Source organism: Camarhynchus parvulus, chromosome 8 (assembly GCF_901933205.1).
Source record: "Camarhynchus parvulus chromosome 8, STF_HiC, whole genome shotgun sequence".
NCBI lineage: Eukaryota > Metazoa > Chordata > Aves > Passeriformes > Thraupidae > Camarhynchus > Camarhynchus parvulus.
Window position 1 is genome coordinate 28,066,044 of NC_044578.1, and position 20,730 is coordinate 28,086,773.

A 20,730-nucleotide genomic window follows, 5' to 3' on the forward strand; every position below is an offset into this window, starting at 1 on the left:
CTGTTTGTTCTTTCCTTCCTTCCAAAGCCATGAACCCCTTTTTTCTCTCTTTTCTTCCCAAAACTCTTGCTAGTCTCTCTCCTGTCTCCACACTCGAGAGGGAGCTGGCAATGCTACAAACTCACCTGCAGCAGTTTTACCTTTGGAACCTTCCTTCCTACAGCAAAAATGGCTGCTGCAGGAATTCAAAAGAAAAAAAAAGTGCTTGCAACTCCTATGCAAACTATCAAAGCCTTGTATTAAGGACATACTGCCAAATGAAGCACTGAGAAAGTAAAAATATGACACAAAACCAGGTAATAGGGGCTCACAAGTCTGGAGAGTGAGTTGTTGTATGGCAAAATATTTAAAGAAGAAAAAACTCCACAAAGTGATCACTGAGATATTCAACAGCTATCTGGGGACATGACAGGCTCTCAGGACCAGGACAAGCAGTGACTGGGACAAAGGGACAGCAAAAGGCATACCAGTATTGAGAGGAGATGTTCCATCAGAGCCCCCCACAGCATAGAGGAAGCCTCCCAGCACAGCCACTGCCACTCCCAGGCGCCTGGTGCTCATGGAAGCCACTCGAGTCCATTTGTTTTCTTTGGGATCATACCTGGCACAAGAAATAAACACCAGAGCTGAGGGAAGTGCTGACATCTTCACAAAGGGGCAGGAAGACTGATTTATTCTCCCCAAACAAAAATCCCTGTAAGATTTGTACAGTTCCTATCTCCTCTCCAGCTTGTCTGCATCAGCTGCACCCTCTCAGAGACCCTTTTCCTTGGTGTGTCCCACCTTTTTGGGGTTTGTTTCGTAATTAAAATGTACCTCTCCACAATGTTGAGACAAGAGACACCATCCTGGCCCCCCACAGCATAGAGGTAACCTCCAAGAACTGCTACTCCAACACTGGTCCTGCAGGTGCTGGTGGGAGCCACATCACTGCTCCACTGATTGGTCTTTGGATCATACCTGGAAAAAAAAAACAACACACCAAACAGCAAAAATTACCTGCCTAGGTCTGCTTCAGACTCTCCCATGCTTGGGAGCTCTACCAAGGCTGTGAAACTTGCCTATCCTGAGCTTCAACTGCAGCACAGCTCTTTGTAAGCTGGATAAAAGCCCTGAAGTGATACAATGCTTCCCCTACATGTTATTCCAGGGATGTTCAAACTGCAGGTTGGGATGAATCAAGCTGGAGATCAAAGGTTCAGGCTCCTGAGAGAGACTGGCTGGCATGTGGTAACTTGCAGCAGAGTTAACTCTGCTCTGTTCCCTGCAGTTCACACAGGAACTCAGCCAGCACTGGGACTTCCAGATGAAACATGGAGGAGCAAGATGGACTTGGGAATCCAGAGAAAAAGAAAAACAGTGTATAGCAAGGAAGTGCAGGATGTGGGAGATACAAGGCTAGGGTCATGATTTGGGAAGTTGGGAGCACTCAAGGAGGTAGATGGGAAGAAGGGGAGGCTCGAGGTGGGAGGAGGTATTTGTACAGCTCATTGGGTTTGTTACAGGGCCAAGATTAGAGTAGTAGGAGAGCTTGAGTCATGTGGCTTTCAGGCATGGGAATTGCCCTATGCAGCTCCCAGAAACAGGAAGCTTGGTAAAACTTGTTTGACTTTAATCTTTCACAGGCCTAAAACTGACCTATTTTCCTTCTTCTGCCTATGTGCCAAGGTTCCTTAACTCTCAGGTTGCCACTTGACAAAAAAAAATAATCCAGGATCTTTCCCTCAGCATCTAAGAAACACTCACTGTAACCTCGCCTTCCCAACAACACTAAAAACAAATCCTCAGTTGCAAGGAAGGATCACCACTTCTTCCAACAACACACCCATACCCATCTCCTAGAGATTCCTTCCTTATGCCAGAGGTTTGGCTGGTCCCATTAAGCTGGGGATAACATGGCACAAAGCATTTTGCACCAGGGGTGTGCAAGGCAGGAGGAAATGGCAAAATGAACACAATTCCTAAGAGGCTGCACCCAGGGTGCAGGTGAGCTGCAGATACAGCTGCATGTGTTTAGCAGTTTCTGTAGAAAGCAAATACAGAAGCAGCTGATAAAAAGTCACCGTCTGATGAGAAATTAAAGTGGACAGTGTTGGATAGCTCACTCTGTGCTTGGAGAACAGAAATAAATGCGTGTTTTCTCCAAAAGCAGTGGTTGCTCGAACTGTGATTCATACACGAACATTCACAGCTGAAATTCTGCACAGGGGCCTTATGGAGACCTACCTTTCCACACTGTTCAGATAAGAGGAACCATCATGGCCTCCCACAGCATAGAGGAGGTCGTCCAGGACGCTGACCCCGACGCCACAGCGCCTCTTGCTCATGGAAGCCACCATCCTCCACTCGTTGGTCTGGGGGTCGTAGCGCTCCACGCTGGAAATGGCATCCCCGCTGCACCAGCCCCCCACTGCAGCAAACACCAAAACAGGGTCACAAAAACACTCACTGAGCTCACACACTGCCTGTGCTCCTGGCACAAATCCCCCCTTTGGACTCGTCTCTAAGTTGCTCCTTCTGAGGTTTGTAGTTATAAAATAGAAGGAGATTTTCAAAAGCCTGAAGTTTGGAGATGCTGTGGCTTGCACAGCACCAAAGAAATTACATGAGTAAGAAACATAAGTTAACTCAAACTTTCAAATATTAATGCACAGGTCACATCAGAAATAGGCTGTGAAGATTTTATGGGAGCACCACCACCAGAAAATCCTGCCTGGAGTCTCCTGGCCTAAGCCAGTGGGAAAAATACATAGATTCAGAATATCCTGAGGCGTAAGGATCGAAGTCCAACTCTCCTGGCTCTGCACAGGATAGCCCCAAGAATCCCACCACGTGCCTGGGAGTGTTGTCCAAATGCTTCTTGAGCCCTGTCAGGCCTGGTGCTGTGATCACTGCCTTGGGAAGTCAGTTCCAGTGCCAGACTCTACTGTGGGTGAAGAACCTTTATCTAATATCCAAATTAAATCTCCCCTGACACAGCCCCAGGCCTTTCCCTCGAGTTCTGTTGCTGGTTACCAGAGAGCCCAGATCAGTGCCAGCCTCTCCTCCCACGTCATGAGGAAGCTGTAAACCATGATGAGCTCTCCTCTCAAGGCAGAACAGACCAAGTGACCTCAGCCACTCCTCAAATGGCCCCTCTAGCCCCTCCACCACCTCCTGCTGACACACAGGCACACCTGCAGGGACACACACCTGCAAAGAGCACCTCTCCACAGCGGATGGGTTTGCGCGGCCTCGTTCGCGGTCCCTGCATCAGCGGCCGCTCCTGGGGCAGCAGCAGGTAGTTCTTGGCTTCATCCACCAGATCCCTGGGCAAGACAGGAAAATATTAACCCCCAGAGCTCAGTCTGGGGAGAAGGGGCCAATCAGAACTGATGGGAAGAGCAGCCAGCACTAGTCATGCACCTCAGGTATTGCCAAGTCACAGGGGAAGAGCGTGAGCAGCTCCGGTTAAACACGCGCTGTCACCTCAATACTCATCGGCTGTTTAGAAGCCACTGACACAGTGACAGCAGCAAACCAGCACCAGTGCTTGGCCACAGTTCATAATAGATACAGTTTGCTATAAAAAGACTGATGAAAAAATATATATGACAAGAGATTTGTCAGGCTTACTGTGCAGTAAAGAAAAACCCAGCCTGCCTCAAGCTAAAACTGAACAGTCAGTGGTTTTGCCTCAGAAGAGAACAGGAGTTGGAAAGCACACAAATACATAATACACACATGACCAATAGATGGAGATAGTACCCTTCTGATGAATATTTTCTCCAGCTCACACTGTCAATCCATTCATGACTTGCCACCTGGACTAATCCTAATATTCCAAACCCTTGAATAAAACAAAAAAGAACAAAAAAGTCCTCCTTCCTTCTACAAATGTGGAATTTCCCTAGTATAAATGCTTACTCAGGAAGAGAACAATTTAGCCTATGCCCTGAACTTCTTTACAATATGCACAAGATAGATCATGTGCTTTGTGGATGATACAGAACTCTGTAGAACCAGAAAGGTGAGACTCGTACCATACAAGGAGGAAATGAAAACTTCCCTGCATTATCCTTGTGGGAAAGAGCAGACTCTAATCCCAGACTCCAATTCTGCTATCAAAGTGCAGACATTCTACATAGAAAAACTACTTTAGATCCCACAGAGATCATCATGAAAGCCATGCAAGAGCTAAGCTGCAATAAGAGGCCATGACTAGAGGGGGTGAAAAAGAAAGGCAAAATGAAAATCAATACAGTGAAAGGTCTTTTATCAACAGTCAAACTGCACACTCAAAGTTTGCCATTTCACTGAAAACTTGAAAGAAAAATCCACTTTCTAGGGTGCACCAGTGACTATTATGCAAATAGAAAACAATCTTTCCTGCTTCTCCTATCCTGCCACTTGCCAAAGATAAAATTGTGAGACATCACCCATTTACCAGTGACAAATGAGCACCGTTTCAGAGGACAACATAATCCAATTCTGTAAATGGCTGAGGAGATTTACCTGCATTCCTCATCACTCTTAATGAGTGGATCAGAGCCCACTGTACCCACAAGAAACTTGGGACTCAGCAGGGGCAGGCGGACGTGCTGCAGGACCTGAAACACAAACCAGAACACCTATGGTGAAAGCACAGATACCCACAGAGATGCAAAAAGCCAAATGGAAAACAAGAGAATTTTAGTTGAATGCAGCTTGTCTCACAGCACATTTGCCTTTTCAATATCCCAGTTTAGATACCCAGCAGAAAATCAGTGATCAGAAAGGGACAATCCACTGAATCTATCAACAGCTGGAAACCTTTAGAAAATTACAGATGTCAAGACATCTGCCTGAACACTAGTTAAGTTAGTGGTTTTATCAAGCATTTAGCTCTCTTAAACCTGAGTGGTATTGCAGAGTAAATGAACAATGAGTAACAACACATCTTTCAGAAGGATTTAGAATTTGAAGGCCCAAGAACATATGGACAGAGGCAAACAGTTATAAAAGCATTAAAAGCTGCCTTGAGAAGAGCAGCTTTTTCCAGTTTGGTTTGTTTACTTAAAACCATTTTCAAAAGCTTTCCAGTAAATAAAGTTGCATTTAACATCTCTTTCCAAAGCAGAAACAGTGAGGCAGGCAGATGCTCACCTCTTTTGATCATCCAGCCCAGACTTCAGAGGCTTTGGGCTGACAGCTTTGTCAAAATGGGTTCTGCTCTGTGAAATGCCTTGGCTTAGATGAAGCATAACATTCCAACAAAACCACTCTGACAAGCTCCACTGTAACATCGTGAGGGCTGAGGCACAAATCAAGCAGCAGAGCTTAAAGAAGCACTGCAAAGCAAGCCAAGCCTTTTCCTCTCCACTGTGGTGTTGATACGACTCTCCAAGCACTACAGGCAGGTTTGTCTGGACAAACTGCTGGAGTGAGCTCGTTTGGCAAGTCCTAGCTAGGAACAATCCAACAAATCCCCTAATGAAGGCTCTGGCCAGCCTAGATGAAGGGACAGTGCAAGCCACCTAACACAGGTGGGAGTCAGAGAGAATTTTGGTGGCTTTACAACATTCAGAAGCGCTCTGGCACCACCCTAGCATCCCTCATTGCTCTCCCCCCTGGATAAAGCAGCCTGGAATGTCTCTGTGCCCAAGATTACCTGTGGCAGCTGGGGTCTCCTCTCCTGGATGCTGTACTTCACCCAGGCCATCACGGCGTTGAACACCTGCTCCTCGCTGCGCACGTTTAACTCGTCACTGGATATGATGTCTATGAGCTGGTTGGCAGGAAGCAGCATGAACTCCTCACTCTCCATCACCTAGGAAAGGCAGAGGAAAAAGGAAGGGAATAAGGACAAAGCATCAGAGCCATACACCACTCCAGCACTTCAGGGACTGACCCAGTAAAAAGCCAAATCCCCATCAGCTCCAAGACCAACACACGTGAAGGGTTTGCTGCACAGGGCAGAATGGAGCCCCCAGCAACACAAGACACTTATGGATGGGCACGCCTTTTACACCCTTTAACACTTTTAAAGGGTTAAACCACACTGATCAGGTTTCAAAATTCAGGAAAAACAAAGCCTTTGTTTAAAATCAGCCTCCTCATTTGCTGTGTCTAATACATAAAGCAGAAATGATACCGCAATAAATACGTGACTAAAAAGCAGCACTGGAGCGCAGAGATCCACAAGAAAAGCAAAACAGAGCACAAAAATAAGAGTCTCAAACAAGTTACCAGAGGCATTGCAGAGAACACAGAAAGCCTGATTTGTGGCAGAACAGAAAATATTTCAGGAGACTCATCTGATCCTGCCTCTTTCATTTGCTCTGAATATACACAGGGAGTGTGCAGTAGTCGAGATGCACTAAAGAGGGAATCAGAGCCTCCAGAGCCCCTAAGGACTGATCTCCTGTGAAAGTCAAGCCACTGACAAACACATTAATTCCTTCAGCATCCAAGATAGCAACCAAGTTTCTCAGGAAGCCTTGGCTGCTGCTGGGGGACTGCTCACACAGCGTGAGTCACTCACACTGCCCTGGGAGCTCACACACCACCACAGCTCCTGCACAGACACCAGACAGATGGGGAAAGGTACAAGAATCAAAATTAAAACTGCAGAAATGGCCTGACTGATAACTGCCAGCTCACCTTCCCTGCAAGCATTCCCAGTCTGCAGCCTGCAATTTCCAAAAGGTTCAGGGACAGAAAATAACTGAATGCTGGCTTGCCCTTATCATCTGTGACCACAGTAGGATTCCGTGACTTATTTCACAATTTGCTGCATAAATTAAAGAAAAACACTCTTTGACACGATCATCTCAACAGCAGTCAGCTGTGCAGTCCTTTTAATTACCTGAAGAAGTTATTTAAGGGCACTGAACAAATATCCAGTTACCGACAACACAAAATATTGTTAAAAAAAGAACAAAGAGGACAATGAGATCAGTTACCAGACTTGGTTCTTGGGCACCCTGAGCTTTTGGGGACAGTAAAGGCCACAGCAAGGTTGGCCCACACACTCCTTCAGCCTTTAAGTAGGAACTGGGTCGGTCATTAAAGATCTTTATCAGCTTTTTTCCATAGTCTCCCTTCCTCCTACAAAGCTTACGTGTAAACTTTACTCTGATGGTTTTTAAATGCAGCTTCTGCAGAGTCTGGAAACAGCAGCTGTGGAAATTCCTGAGTTAAAGATGCTCATCCAGTCTCTCCCTTAGACCCTCAGGACACGCAGTTGCATTGATGCCCTCACAAAATTCAAAGCACTCAAAGCACTTCTTTAAACCAAATTATTACTACTGTGCAACTTGTTAGTTTACATAGTAAAACAAATCATTATTTAAAATGCTTTGGCTTTTTTTGGCTTAATTAGCAGGACACTCATAATTACCTGACTAATATTAATGATCTATTTCACTGACTTGCTTAGTGGACAAGAATTGGCTGGATTTCATTTCCTCTGCAGCATTCCTGAACATCAGTGCTTTTATAAACAGAGAGCATTCATGTCAGACTATACAATATAAAGTGCAATTTTTGTCTGTTGATAAAAGTGCAACTTGTCCACCCATAAATATAATTTTTCCCTACACACAAATGTCAAGAGACAAAAAAATAAAAATACAACGGCTGTTCTTGTACAGTGGAGTTGTTAATAGAACCATTTCACATTATATGCACAAAATCCACTAAGGGTTATAGGCAACAAATTAAATTGGGAGGAATGGAAAAAACTGAAAAAACATTTTACCAAGAAGTTAATGATGTAATGCAGCAATACACATAAAAATTTAATAGAAGCAGAGGTTAGCACAGCAGAAGACATGAAGCAATTCAAACTGCATTCAAAGTAACTGCATGGGTTGGCCTGGTGCCTGCTGCTTAATATTTCACCTCAGCACCCAGGAAATCCCCAGTTCACGTTCCTTTCTTCCAGCTTGGAGGAACAATGACCACAGAGCCTCTGCACAGGAAGGCAAATTTTTTTATCACCTTTGTATTTCTTTTTTATCAGTTTTCAACCTCCACAGTGGATGATGGTTAAACAGACAAGTGCCTGGCTTCCCCCAGGGATCCCCAAGCCACTCCCCAGATGGAAAATACTGCCAGAATCGAATGCAATCCCAAGGAGCAGCACCACTGACACTGTCTACAGAGAAACAGTGGAAGCAAAAGAAGTGATTATTAAGGATGAAGAGCTGCAGAACTCCTGGGGCACTGAATTGGACACCAAAACCTGCCCAGGCCAAAGAAATAGTGCTCTAATCTAAGCCTCAGTTTTCCAGAGGCTGTGTTTAAGTCAAGTCAATTATAATTTGCATCATCTTCTAGGAAGAGTGCTCTCTTCTCTTTTTCCTCCTTGTGCTTTAACAGGGATAAGGAAAACAGAAAGTTGTCTTCAAGGGACTGCAAAAGAAAAGAAGCCCATAGCAAGCAGCTCTTAACAGCCAGCTGCATGTATTAATACTAAAACATTTTAAAACAAAACTGTCAAGCTGTTAAAATGTTATTTAGAGGCTTGTAAGCATGCCCTACTCATGTAATAACAAGATCTAATAACCAGTAAAACAACCAAGCACTGAAAATAAACAACCATCTGGATAGCATTTTGCTCCCCCACCTCCAAAAAAAAACCAAACCAACAAATCCAGAAGAAAAGAAGTTCAGAGCAAGCACAGAGGATATGAAGTGGCCAGCTAAAATGTAGGGCTTTGGGAAACCACCAAGTTCTACAAAAAAAAACCCCTCATCTTACCAACAAATTCTATTTGGTTAGAAAATATGTATTTAATGGCAGCTTTTATAGTAAACTGATGTTTTGGATACCAAGAATTGTCTTCACTATGTCCAACAGTTGTGTTCTGTTGTGCTGCTCCTGCTCAGATTTTTCTTAAGTACTACCTGACTGAAATTAATACAATTCCAACCTGCTTCTCACCTGTCAGAAGGGAAAAAAAAGAGACAATCTGCCATCACTCACAGCACTTCCATACTGCTGCTTCTCTGGGGAAACTAAATTAGCACCAGGAGTTCCTGGAGTTCCTCCCTTTGGAAAGGATCTCCCTGTGAAGCTGGTGGGAAGAGGAGATTTTTCTGCAGCAGTTCAGTAAAGACCCACTTTTCTCTGACTACTGCTCACACAATCCTTAATTATTATGTTGATCCTTCTCTGAACCAGCTGCTGGCATTTTTTTTTTTCACCAAAAAATCATCTAGGCAGAATTAACAAAGGATGAGAAACTTGAGTTTATAAAGGTCAGCTACAATATTACACATCTGAATTACTTTCAGACAGCTTCTGCTGAATAATAGATGCAAAACTCTAGTTCTGCTACAACCAGGGATTTGAAGGCTCCCCTGAGGCAGCCTCACGCTCCCCCAAACACCCACTTTTCCAATCCCAGAGCTCAACATCAAATTCCTTGGGTTCTATTGATGTGTTGTGCTTACTTTTGACACCTGCCCCCCTCCAACTATACAGAATCCAGAATATTTCTGAAAGAGGAGCGGAATGTCAAACCATTGTGCAGGCAGGACAGATTCAATGCCAAATCCAACTGCACCCACAACTCTGACTCCCACAAAGCACTCACCACACACCTTTCAGGGAAGAAATGCTGTGCATCATATACAATCCAGTGGTACAACACAGCCCTACCACCTTTTTCCTCTTTCCTCCCCACTTAACATCTGGTACATCTGGCACCCATCATTATGGGTCCTATCATTGGTACCCATCACTATCAGGGCACAGAGTGGGTGAAAAGGCAGGATTTGGAAAAAAAGAAAATGAGAATTGCTGAAAGTTCTCACAGGCCACATTGATGCATTTTGCAGCACAATTCCAGCACGCCAGCTCCTTACCTCCTGGAAGTTGTGCTGTGTGAATTTGTCAGCGATCCTCAGCAGCTCGCGGCACGAGTGAGTGTCAGCGAAAGCCCGGATGCCCAGGCAATTGGAAGGGTCCAACTGTCTCTTGAGGAACTCACAGCAAGCCTCCTGGATCTCGGCCAGCTGGAGAAGACAAGCAGCTGGCAGCAAGGTCTGGACATTCCCCTCTTCCACGGTGATCTGCGAGGTGTAGGCGAAGTCGATGAGCAGCTCCATGGCGCGCTCGTCGATGTCCCTGATCACCACCTCGGTCTGCCGCGACTCCGCCAGCTCCCCGGTGAACATGGCTCGGAAGTAGGGGCTGCAGGCCGACAGGATCACCCTGTGGGCGTAGATCTTCTTGGCCCCCACTACCAGCACCACATCACAGAGCTCCCTGTGCTTCCTCAGCAGGTTGATGACCTCCAGGGTCTGCCGGGGGTGCTTGTCGGAGATGTAGGGCATGCGCGCGGGCTGCGGCACCCCCTCGGGCAGCTTGTTGGGGTCTCCGAGGGTGCAGCGGCTGGTCACGTCCATTCCGGTCTCTCCTGGGCGAGTGCTGGCACACCTGCAGCGCAGGAGATACAGATACAGCACCATGGTCAGGGATCCCAGAGCCAGCTGGGATCTGAAGCTCTGCAGCTCGCACCGAGGGACACAGACACAAGCCGTGCCCGTAAGTCCACGGCCAGGATGGGAAAACAAGCACGTGACCACATGAAAGAGGAATCCATCTCCAAGCAAAGCTTGCTTAGAAGTAAACAAATGCCAACTTGCAGCAGGCTTCTATTTATTGCTATTTTTATAGGCTTTTGATGACACACGGCTGTAATATCCAGCTACATGTACATATTTATGAGCTGAACCTCGCAGTAGCCTCGTGGAGTAAAGGCACATTGTCCCCATTTCACAGAGTGACTCAAAGCACAGATTAGCTGGCTTGCCCACTGTCAAATGCTGGAGTTTTCTTTGACAGAGGTGGAGATGGATTTCCAGTTCTGTGATTTAACCAAACTTTTCTGTTCTACCTACATTTTTAATGGGGTCACTCATCACTGTAATGTCTGAACACACTCAGCTGTCACACAAAGTTCAGGAGCTCAAGATGGCCTGCAGAGTACCATGAGCATCTTTCAGGTTCACAAAATACCCATTTTAATCATCACCTCTTCAATTATCTTTGAGCTATGGAGTCTCCTGACTCAACCCACCCTCCCTGACACGTGTCAAAAGAAGGTTCATCTTCCCCAAGAATGCCAGAAGGCAGGTAAAACCAAATCAAACCAAACAGGAAAAAGATAAAACAAGGATCCACCACTATCAACCTATCAAAAAAGGAAGAACGGGAAATCGGGATGGCAACTTCAGGAATGAAAAATCACTTAAGAATACATAAACTAAGTTACTGACACAGAGAAGAAACACAGTCTCTTCCCAGTTTCAGAGGCAATTAGGAAAAACCGGGAAAGTGCTGCCTCTTTCCACATCAAAGGAAAACCATCACTTAGAGCAATTAAAAGACATTGAGCAAAATATCACAATACTGATGGTTTATCACCACTGAAGATGTACTGAAAGACCCAAAACATGCTGGCCACTACCAGTTTTTCCCTGATCCACTGGCATTTGTGAGCTGTCACTACCCCACTGTTCAAATTAAGAGTTAAAAAGAAATCAAGCTTGGCTTTGCCATGGCTCAATGTAATTTGCAACAGGCTTGAAGGAAAGAATTAAAAAAAAGACCTCACATCTTTTCCCCTCATTATTATGTCAAATGCACCTTCTAAACACTGGGAAACCAGTCTCTGCAGCAGTTCAGATTATTTACTTGCATCTTAGCCTGTTCTCCCATTCCCTCCACACCCTCTTCTTGATCATCATATTCAGATGTTTTAGACCATTACCTCTTCCTCCTATCTTGGTTACACAGATCCAGCTGGGGCTCCCCTCTGGGTTTTGCTGCTTGCTCCTGCTCAGCCTCTGCACCTTAAATGCCTTGGATTTTTATCTCTGCTCCATCTTTTTTTACATCCATCACTGTTCTGCTTCCCTGACACCTCTGACAAATCCTTCTGCTCTTACACTGCCTCTCACTCTCCTTCACCCACTCCTGTCCCTCACAACCCAAATTAACCTTTGGGGGGTTTGACAATCATTCTCAAAGCTCTGCCAAGCTCCTCACAAACAATGCATAAACTAAATTGCCCTTGCAGCAACACACACCAACCACAATTAACAGTACCCCTGCAAAAACCCCAAGAAACCTGGGCTGAAGATTAATTTACCTAATTGGCTTATTTTCACAGTCCTTAGCAGCCAAGGCCAGAAGGTAAGTAATTTAATCCCTCTACCAAAAGATGGAGAAAGGTGGTGACAAACATTCCCCTGTAGAGCTTGGCTCTTGCTAAGCAAGCTAAACCTATTTTATTGTGCATTAAGTGTTTTGAACTTTGTCAAACCAACCCTTGGAAGGAAAAAAAGAACACAATAAGAGCTCTTTTAAGACACATGCTACTACAGTTCTGGACAGTTTGTCTTGACCAGGCTGTCAGTCAAAGAACAGAAGAAGCATTTTCCAAATAAAAACCCACTTCATGTAACTACAGCTCAGAAGAGACGGTGCACATCCAGGACAGGGCATCCTTTTGGAAAGCACACAACCCCTCTGTCCCACCTCTAGGTTTTCCTGAAAGCACACAACCCCTCTGTCCCACCTCCAGGTTTTCCTGAAAGCACACAACCCCTCTGTCACACCTGTAGGTTTTCCTCATCTCCCCCTAAAAAGAGCCCTAAAGCAGATCTCAGAGTGGCACAGGTTCTAAACACAGACAGATGAGATTAAGGCCATGCTGCCTGAAGAAATACACATTATTCCTGCCAATCCCACAGCCCAAGACTCCCTGCCAAAACAGGGCAATGGGATGTACCATCTTGTGCCACAGGATTACTTACAGATTTAGGCAGTAGCCCTTGTCTTTCCTAGCCAGGACAGAACAGGATTTTTCTGCCCAAATGAGGCCCCGCTGAACACATCTTTAACTCACTGAAAAGGTGTCTGGTTAGCAAGAACCGAAATCATTCCTGCATTGTTCCCACCAGCATTTATCTGAGAGCCTGCATTGTACTCAGCCTCCTCACTCCTGGGGAGAAAGTGCTGGTTAATGATTAAAGAAGACTGAATGGATGGAAAAAAGAGTAACAACCAAACATTCCTGATTCCCCCATAACTTATCTCTGGGTGGTACAGAAGCCAGTGATCAATTGGCTTAAGAATTTCCAAGCTTGGATCAACCCAGATGCTTGATGTGAAGCTCGGTGGGTTGCTGCTACACACAGGCACAGAAGTGTGAATTTAAAGGACACCTCTGCTGGCTTGTGTCTCCACAAAGATTGTAATTCCACTGCATTCTGTGTGCATTATGCATAAATATGCACAGGGAATGAAATGATGAGTCAGTAGCTTAGAGGTGTGAAAGACAGAAGGCAGCACTTGATTCTCACATGGCAGGGGAGCTGCCTCCCCCCACACAGAACTCAGAGCTGCTCCTGAATAGCCAGGGTGATTAAGGAGGGCTGAGGATCCAGAGGAAATGTGTGTGTGTGTGCCCGGATAAAACATTCACACCCAGCTATGCAGATATTCTGGGATTAGCTTCCATCAAAATGCAGGGCTGGGGAAATCAGCAAATACAATGGGATTAAGAAAGGGCTGACAAAGGATCAGTTTTTGTAGCACACTGCTGAGAAGTACAAATGGGAACACAGGCAGTCTGCAACACTAAGCTAAATAAACAGGCTGCTCTGCCTCCATTTTATTCCACTAATGCCCAAAATTTCATTCATTAACAGGGGCATGTATGAGACATCCATCCTCACAACAGCTCCTCCCAAAGTTCAAAAAAATACCTAATAACACACATCTAGGGAAAATTCCCTCCCATGTTGTCATAAGGGCACCTTAACTTTCAAACCTGCATTTTTTTAAGACAATGTGTGCTTTAGCACAAGATTACAAACAGGCTTTAACACAGTTCAGCAGAAAACAACAGGCTGACCTAAAGCTTATGAAACACACATTTCAGGCTAAAAACATCAACTGAAATCCAAAAATCATACATTGCTAGAGTGGATTTCAGTGGGAAGAGATTTTAGTAGCAAGTAAAAATAACAAACCAAACTGGTAGTGATTTCTGTCAATGCCTTGATTTGAAATTAAGAAATAGTTCCTATACTCATTACAAAGCTGCAAGAACAAGGGCCATGGACTTGGCCCACCACAACATGCCAACCAAGTAAATGGAAATGCTTTATTGTGGCATCAGTAGTTTAGGCATCAAGTTAGCTAGAAGTCTGATTATCAGGAAAAATACCACTGATTCATTTTCTTGCCTAGCTAGTAAATTCTAGTAAGTTTTCTCAACAAACTTATGCAAACAAGCAGATAAACATGACTGAAATACTATTTTGCATTACACAAAAGGAAACCAGCAAGGACCTGGTGTATTTGCCTCTATTTATATTGCTTGGTTTGAATTTTACTGACCAAGAACAGAAAATTCAGTTTCACCCTGACTGAGGAAAACATCCCAGTCAGGGTGAAACTGAGGATGCCCATACTCTGGAAGAGGAGGTCATTACTGGAGCCTTCCAAAACCTTCCTGAGCCTTTTGTAGTTTGTTTTGGGCAAGAGCTATGTCCAGGTAGTTGGATAACTCCTGAGCGCACAACCAGGATCTGAAGCCTCCTTCCTCCTGCTGGGTCTGGCTGCTTTGAACACTGCTGTAAGCTGGGAAAAAGCTGCCAGGAAAAAGCTGAGTGAGGAAGAGCTGGGAGAGCTTCCCCAGTTTATTTGGGAGCTGCTCAAGCCCTCCTGCCTGAGCTATGTTAAAGATATGTCTGCAGCTGACTGTGCACCCACCCATCCTGAACTGATTTCCCTCTTTCCTTCCTCACCCCTACTTGCCCAAGGAGTCCAGGACTCCTGTCTGGCCCGGGCCATCAGATCTGCTCTGCCCTCCCCAGCTGGGTGCTGTGGGACCATGCCCTTCACTCAGAGGTCCCTGCTACCTTGTTTTTCCCTTCAGCAAAGCCACATTCTCTTGCTGAGAGTGAGCAAGAACAGCCTGCCCCAACCACCCCTTCATTCCTAATGCAGGGTAAATCCTGTTTGCAGCAGCAATTCTGTGTTCCCTGCTATAATCTTGACAGGAATAGCTGGAATTCCTTGTCTGTTCAAGCTGTTCCTCCTCCCCCTCTGAATGTTGTACACATTTGATACCATCTCGCTGTGTTTATTAACCCATTACTGGCCAAGCCCCACTCCCCTCTTCCACAGGTCATGGGGTCTCTCACTTTTAAAAGTTTTGGTCGATTAGTGTATTGGAGTTAATGGCTTAATTACAGCTTTAGTCCATGAAATTCCATTTGTCTTGTTTTTCTCTCTTCAGCCCATGTTGTTTGTGCTCTTGGGGCTGAGATTTGGATCATTTGTCCTTGGTCCCCGGCTAGAGCAGGAATTGTTTTGTCTCCCTGCTCTGTGCAGAGAGCTCATAGGAAGCCCAGACTCACTAAAGCAGCCCAGAATGTGAAAAATATAAAAGCTCAAACCTGAGGCACCACCTGGGCAGGCAGAGCTGCGGATCATTATTTCTCCTTTCTGCCCCACCTCACGTGGGGGTGTTAAATTGGCTTCAGAGCCCTGAGTAAAAGGATAAAAGAAAGTGCTCTGCCATCTGCATAGCTGGAGTTCATAGGAAGATCTGTGCCTAAAATCCAATCAGGAACCTTTTATCATTTTCTGCTAAGACAGGCAAAAGGAGGAGAACAAACAGAGATTTTAACAAGCCACACTGAGGCCCTTAAAACAGGCGAGTGTATTCCAGAACTGGAGTCCACAGCTCACAGCAGAGATGTGCTTGTCAGGCCAGGCTGCAGCAATAATAAAAAACTCCACTTCTTCAGCTCTGTGCTGCTGCCCACCACAAAAACTAAAACTGAGTGGCAGCCAGAACTTCCACAATAGCAAGCCCAAGGCCACAAACCCACAAACAGACACAAACTCCAGCACGTGAATTCTCTGCCTCAGTGTGACACAGAAAATAGCAGGCACAGAAACAACTTTAGAACCTCAATCTTCCCATCAGGAACACGAAAAGTAGGGAGAAAGCAAGAACACAAGTCAAGCTAGTCACCAATTTTATGTCATTCTGCAAAAACATCTAGATAAATGGAGCGCAACATCAAAACCTAAAAAGCTGGTTAGATTTAAACAATCTCCACTGAAGAGGGCTACAATGAAAGAAAGCTCATCTGCTATTTAATCCATCTTGGAGGAAAAGGAATTCACTGCAAAACTCACATACAGCTCCTCACTGACCAAACCACATTTCTTATCTTGGCACAAATGCAGCACAATACCCAGGCTCAGCCTCTGTCATGTCCCAGGTTTACTCACTGCTGAACTGCAGCAGCGGCACAGCAAATTAAATTCATTAAAATTCATTTAATTAAAACGGCATTGTGCCATTCTTCAAGGATTTAAGTGGCTTCTTACTTCTTGCCTCCTTACACAGAACCCAGGCTAATGGTTTCTGTGGCTAAGAATGCTCTGTATATTCATCTACGGTTAAAAGCCCTGCCTTCCCTTACATGAATGTTTATAGATTTACCCACAATAAAGTTCTCCTTCTTTCAACATCCCAAAGAGCACAAACAGACCAAGCAAGCTGCCTGAGTTCTCTCCAATCCATTTAGAGGTGAAGAACTTCAGGCAACTTTGCTTCCACACAGCCTGCATCATGTACAGAAATGTATCTGCTGCTAAATTCTGCTGTGGGATTGCCATCAAGCAAGGAAAATCAACAAGAACTAGCAGAGAACCACGTTTGCAAACCTGTCATCGTGCTGAACTACTGTGATAACTTTTCCCTCTATGAGAGAGAATGTTTTTGACACAACCACAGCAAGAACTCCCCTGAATTAAACTTCAGCTGCATCTCCAGCTCATTAGAACTGAGGCAGCTGGTATCCATAATTAGAAAAGGAAATCTCCTTTTCACCCAAGACCTCACCAAACTCCCTTCCTTAAGGGAAAAATAATGCCCCTTGGAAATCAAGTTTAAATTTATTCCTAGGCAGTCTATTTTCCACAGCTTTGATACCTAAGTAATTAAACACTGAGTTTTAAACATGATAGTAAATGGGGGAAGTGGAAAAGGGGATGGAGAACTACAGTAACTTGTCTTCCATACTATTCCTTAAAGACATCTGGCCTTGCAAATATTGAAAACTAAATACATTTAAGAAAGGACTAAAGAGGAATTATTTATTTCCCAATTCCCCATAGCCAGGCTTTAAAAAAAAAATAATCCAAAACCACACAAGATTTTACAGTCCAGGCACACAGAAAACCAACCCACATGATTTATCCTGTTTGGGGAAGAGAGGAACAATTGTTTTTGTGTCTTACCTGCGCATTGGCTTTCCGTCCATGCACCGTGAAGAGAAACCTTCACCCTACACTTCAAGACCTGATCCAACAGGGAAACAAAAAAAAAGAAAAAAAAGGTGACTTCATATGAGTTGCTTTTAATTTTTGATGGAATGCTTTGCTAGGCTCTGTCTCTACAAATGAACTGATATGTTTTTGGTATTCTGATAGAATGGCGTTGAGTTTTACATCTCTTGTGTCTCACTACTCATGGAGACTGATAATAGAATAACATCTTTTAAAACACCTCTCAGTTACCCTGTCTCTGAAAAAAAACTAAGAAAACCAACAATTTCCAAGTGAAAATAACCTTCTTTCCCCTCTTCAGTCTCCCTCTAAGAGAACAGAGCTGCCCACAGCCACGTCCTAATGTGCCTTTGAGCTCTCATCCAGTTATAGGTACACATCCCAGATTAACAACACCTGGACTGCAGAGAATAAACCAGAAGAAAACATCACCAGCATTAAAAACACTTCCACCATGGCTGCACAAAGATTCCTTACCAAACAGAACACACACATTATAAAGTCAGCAAACTGCCTGCCTCCCTGAATCCTTAAAACTGTTCCACCAAAGGGAAAAATATCTGAAGTGACAGGGTGCTCACTGTCACTCCTTGCTCGGAGCCAGGAGGTATCTCTCCCTCACACATTTAGCAGAGATTTAAGGCAGGCTGGCACCTAATAAACAGCACAGCGCTGCTCACCAGCTACACTGCAGAGCCAGAATTTGATAGAAGATAAAACTTGTGTCTGGAAATTGAAGATAACTGTGCCCCAGAGGTAAGAGGGATGCTAATAATGCTACTACATCTGCAAAGATGAATGATGCTGCCTGACGTTCACTACACTTCCACTCGAAATATTCATTTTCTGAGAGTAATAACAGTTGCAAACTGCACAGGCCTTTCATATTCAACCACTAACTTCTAATTCTAATGTAAATTAACCCTTTTTACAAGGGCATCACTTGCCCCAATTTCATTTTTGATAGCTATTCACTTAGGAATACATTAAATTCAATTATTATTCAAAGCAATAAGCCTAACTTTTTGTAAAAAGAAAAAAAAAATCTATTAAAAGAACAGAAAGGTGTTCTGCTTCCACACTGATAGTCACAGGCTTCTACCCCTCCAGAAACGAGCGAGAAAAGGGAAATCACTGAACTATGGGAAAAGCAATGACAGAATGAGAATGAATTAAACCTTAAAATAAACACAGGTAGCATTCACAAGAGGAAAAAGAAAAATTAAATTTAGGAAAAGCAAGATCATCTTTGGAAGACTGGCACTGTCAGACTGGAACCCTGCATCCAACAATAAGCAAAATATTTAAATTGAACTACAGAACTGTTATAGCTACGTGAAGAAGAACCTTATTTCACAGGCAGCGCTCTCTAGGAGCATTATCCCAGACACACCAGCGGAGCTGGCTAATGAAGAATAAGCCCAGACTTGCTGTCTGCCACACTTGCAAATTACTCAGGTTCGCAGCTCCCTGCAAATAAAGACAGGCAATTCCTCCCGGTTAGGGCACCGCATAGCGATTCCGAGGCGAGCTCGGGGCTGCCGGGCACCGCGGCCGCGTCCCGCCGGGCACCGGGCACCGCGGCCGCTGTCCCGGGAGCCGGCAGCGCCGAGCGGCCCCCGGAGCACCCCGCACACGCGAGGGAACGTGCAGCAGGCTATTCTTAGCCCCCCGATTGCATCAGATTTAATCCCCTTAAACCCACGTTGAAAGCCGGGGAGGAGGGGAAAACACACACACATATATACAGGCAAAATAAAGGCATTTAAACCGTGCTGTCCGCGCGGCAGCAACAGGCTCAAGGGCGGCTCTGCCAGCAAAGCCCGGCCCTGCAGCCCCCGCGGCACAACTCGGCTCGGCCGGCGGCAGCTCCTGCGGGACGGGCACCGCTCCTCTCCGCCGGGCCCGGCCGAAGGGCCACGCCGAGCACAGCCCAGCCCAGCCCAGCCCAGCCGAGCCGAGCCGCACAGCCCACGCTGCCCCAGCCCGCCCGGGCAGCGCTGCCCGGCCCACCCCGCGCCCCCCGGCCCGCAGAGCCGCCTCACTCACGCCGGGCGCGGGCTCCTCGCCACCGCCGAGCCGCGGTCCCGCAGCGCCGCCCGAGCGCCTCCCCAGCCGCAGGAAGCGGCCCGGCCCCCGCCAACCGCCGCCGAGCCGCGCCCGCCCCTTCCGCCCCCGGAGCCGCCGCCTCAGCGCGGCCCGGCCCCCAGGCCGTGAGGGGGAGCCCGTGTGGAGCCCCCAGCGAGGGCACCCAGCCGCTGCAGGCACGGGGCCCGTGGGTGCTGGCAGAGAATCAGAACGGTCAGCGTTGGGAGAGAGATTTAAGATGACACCGAGCCCAGGCGTGCGCCCAGCGCTGCCGCTGGAAGCGCTAAAGCAGCGGCAGGTCCAGACGCCTCGTAAACACCGACTCCAGCACGTCCCTGGGCAGCCTGTTCCAATGCCTGACCACCCTGGCAGTGATTTTTATTTTCTAATCTCTAATCTGAACTGCCCTGTCTCAGCTGGGCCATTTGCTCTTGTCCTCCCAGCAGAAGAGACCGAGCCCAGCTGGCTGCGCCCTCCTGTCAGGTGGCGATAGTGATGAGGTCCTCCCTGAGCCTCCTCTTCTCCAGGCTGAACGCCCCCAGCTCCCTCAGTCGCTCCTCGGGTGTTTTCCAGACCCTTCACCAACCTTGCTGCCCTTTGCTGGACACGCTCCAGCCCCTCAATGTGCTTTTTAAAGTGAGGGACCCAGAACTGAATGCAGCCTCACCAATGCTGAGTACAAAGGGATGATCACTTCTCTGGTCCCCTATCCTTCCGTAATTCTAGATTAACAACACTTCTCATTCTCAGTGGGTGATGCATTTCTCAATGTGCCCGAACTTGGCACACGGTGTGATTCTGGGGCTGCCCTGTGCATGAGGAGACCTCATTAATGTGTATAAATATCTACAGGGGGGATGCCAAGATGCTCTTAGTGGTGCCAGCCACTGGGAGGACATCTACGGGAGGTTCCACATGAATAGAAGGAAGAACTTTACTGTGCAGTGATCAAGCACTGGAACAGATTGCCCAGAGAGGTTGTGGAGTCTCCCTGGGCAGACATCCCAGACCTGCCTGGCTACAAAGCAAGGCCATGTTCTGAAATGGCCCTGCTTGAGCAGGGAGGTGGCACCAGATGACCCTCTGTGCTCCCTTCCAACCCCACCCATTCTGTTATTCTGTGCAGGGCCACAAGTTGGATCCTTTGTGGATCCATTCCAACTCAGGATATTCTGTAATTCTGTGAACTTCTGCCTTTCCTCTTAACATGACCATTTTGCCCATGTGTCCCTGTAAGGTGACAGTGGTCACTGCCTGCCCATGGCCTCCTGGGTTCCTTAGTCCTT

The 20,730-nt window shown here is 46.2% G+C and overlaps 1 protein-coding gene across 3 annotated transcripts in view; it reads right to left on the reverse strand.

Annotated features, from left to right (window-relative positions):
- Window positions 1–19,522, reverse strand: part of KLHL20 (kelch like family member 20) — a 26,888-nt gene extending 7,366 nt beyond the window's left edge. For 2 of the 3 annotated variants that reach the window (XM_030953203.1, XM_030953204.1), the window contains exons 1-9: window positions 19,406–19,522; window positions 17,309–17,369; window positions 9,835–10,408; window positions 5,630–5,788; window positions 4,495–4,589; window positions 3,193–3,308; window positions 2,227–2,410; window positions 817–960; window positions 468–601 (exon numbers count right to left, since the gene is read on the reverse strand). In XM_030953203.1, coding sequence (XP_030809063.1) covers window positions 468–601; window positions 817–960; window positions 2,227–2,410; window positions 3,193–3,308; window positions 4,495–4,589; window positions 5,630–5,788; window positions 9,835–10,408; window positions 17,309–17,331 — 1,429 coding nt within the window. In that variant the 5' untranslated portion in view covers window positions 17,332–17,369; window positions 19,406–19,522. Of the gene's footprint in view, window positions 1–467; window positions 602–816; window positions 961–2,226; window positions 2,411–3,192; window positions 3,309–4,494; window positions 4,590–5,629; window positions 5,789–9,834; window positions 10,558–17,308; window positions 17,370–19,405 lie in introns of those variants that run through there. The other variant, XM_030953202.1, reaches the window with a different exon arrangement.
- Window positions 19,523–20,730: the final 1,208 nt, after the last annotated feature.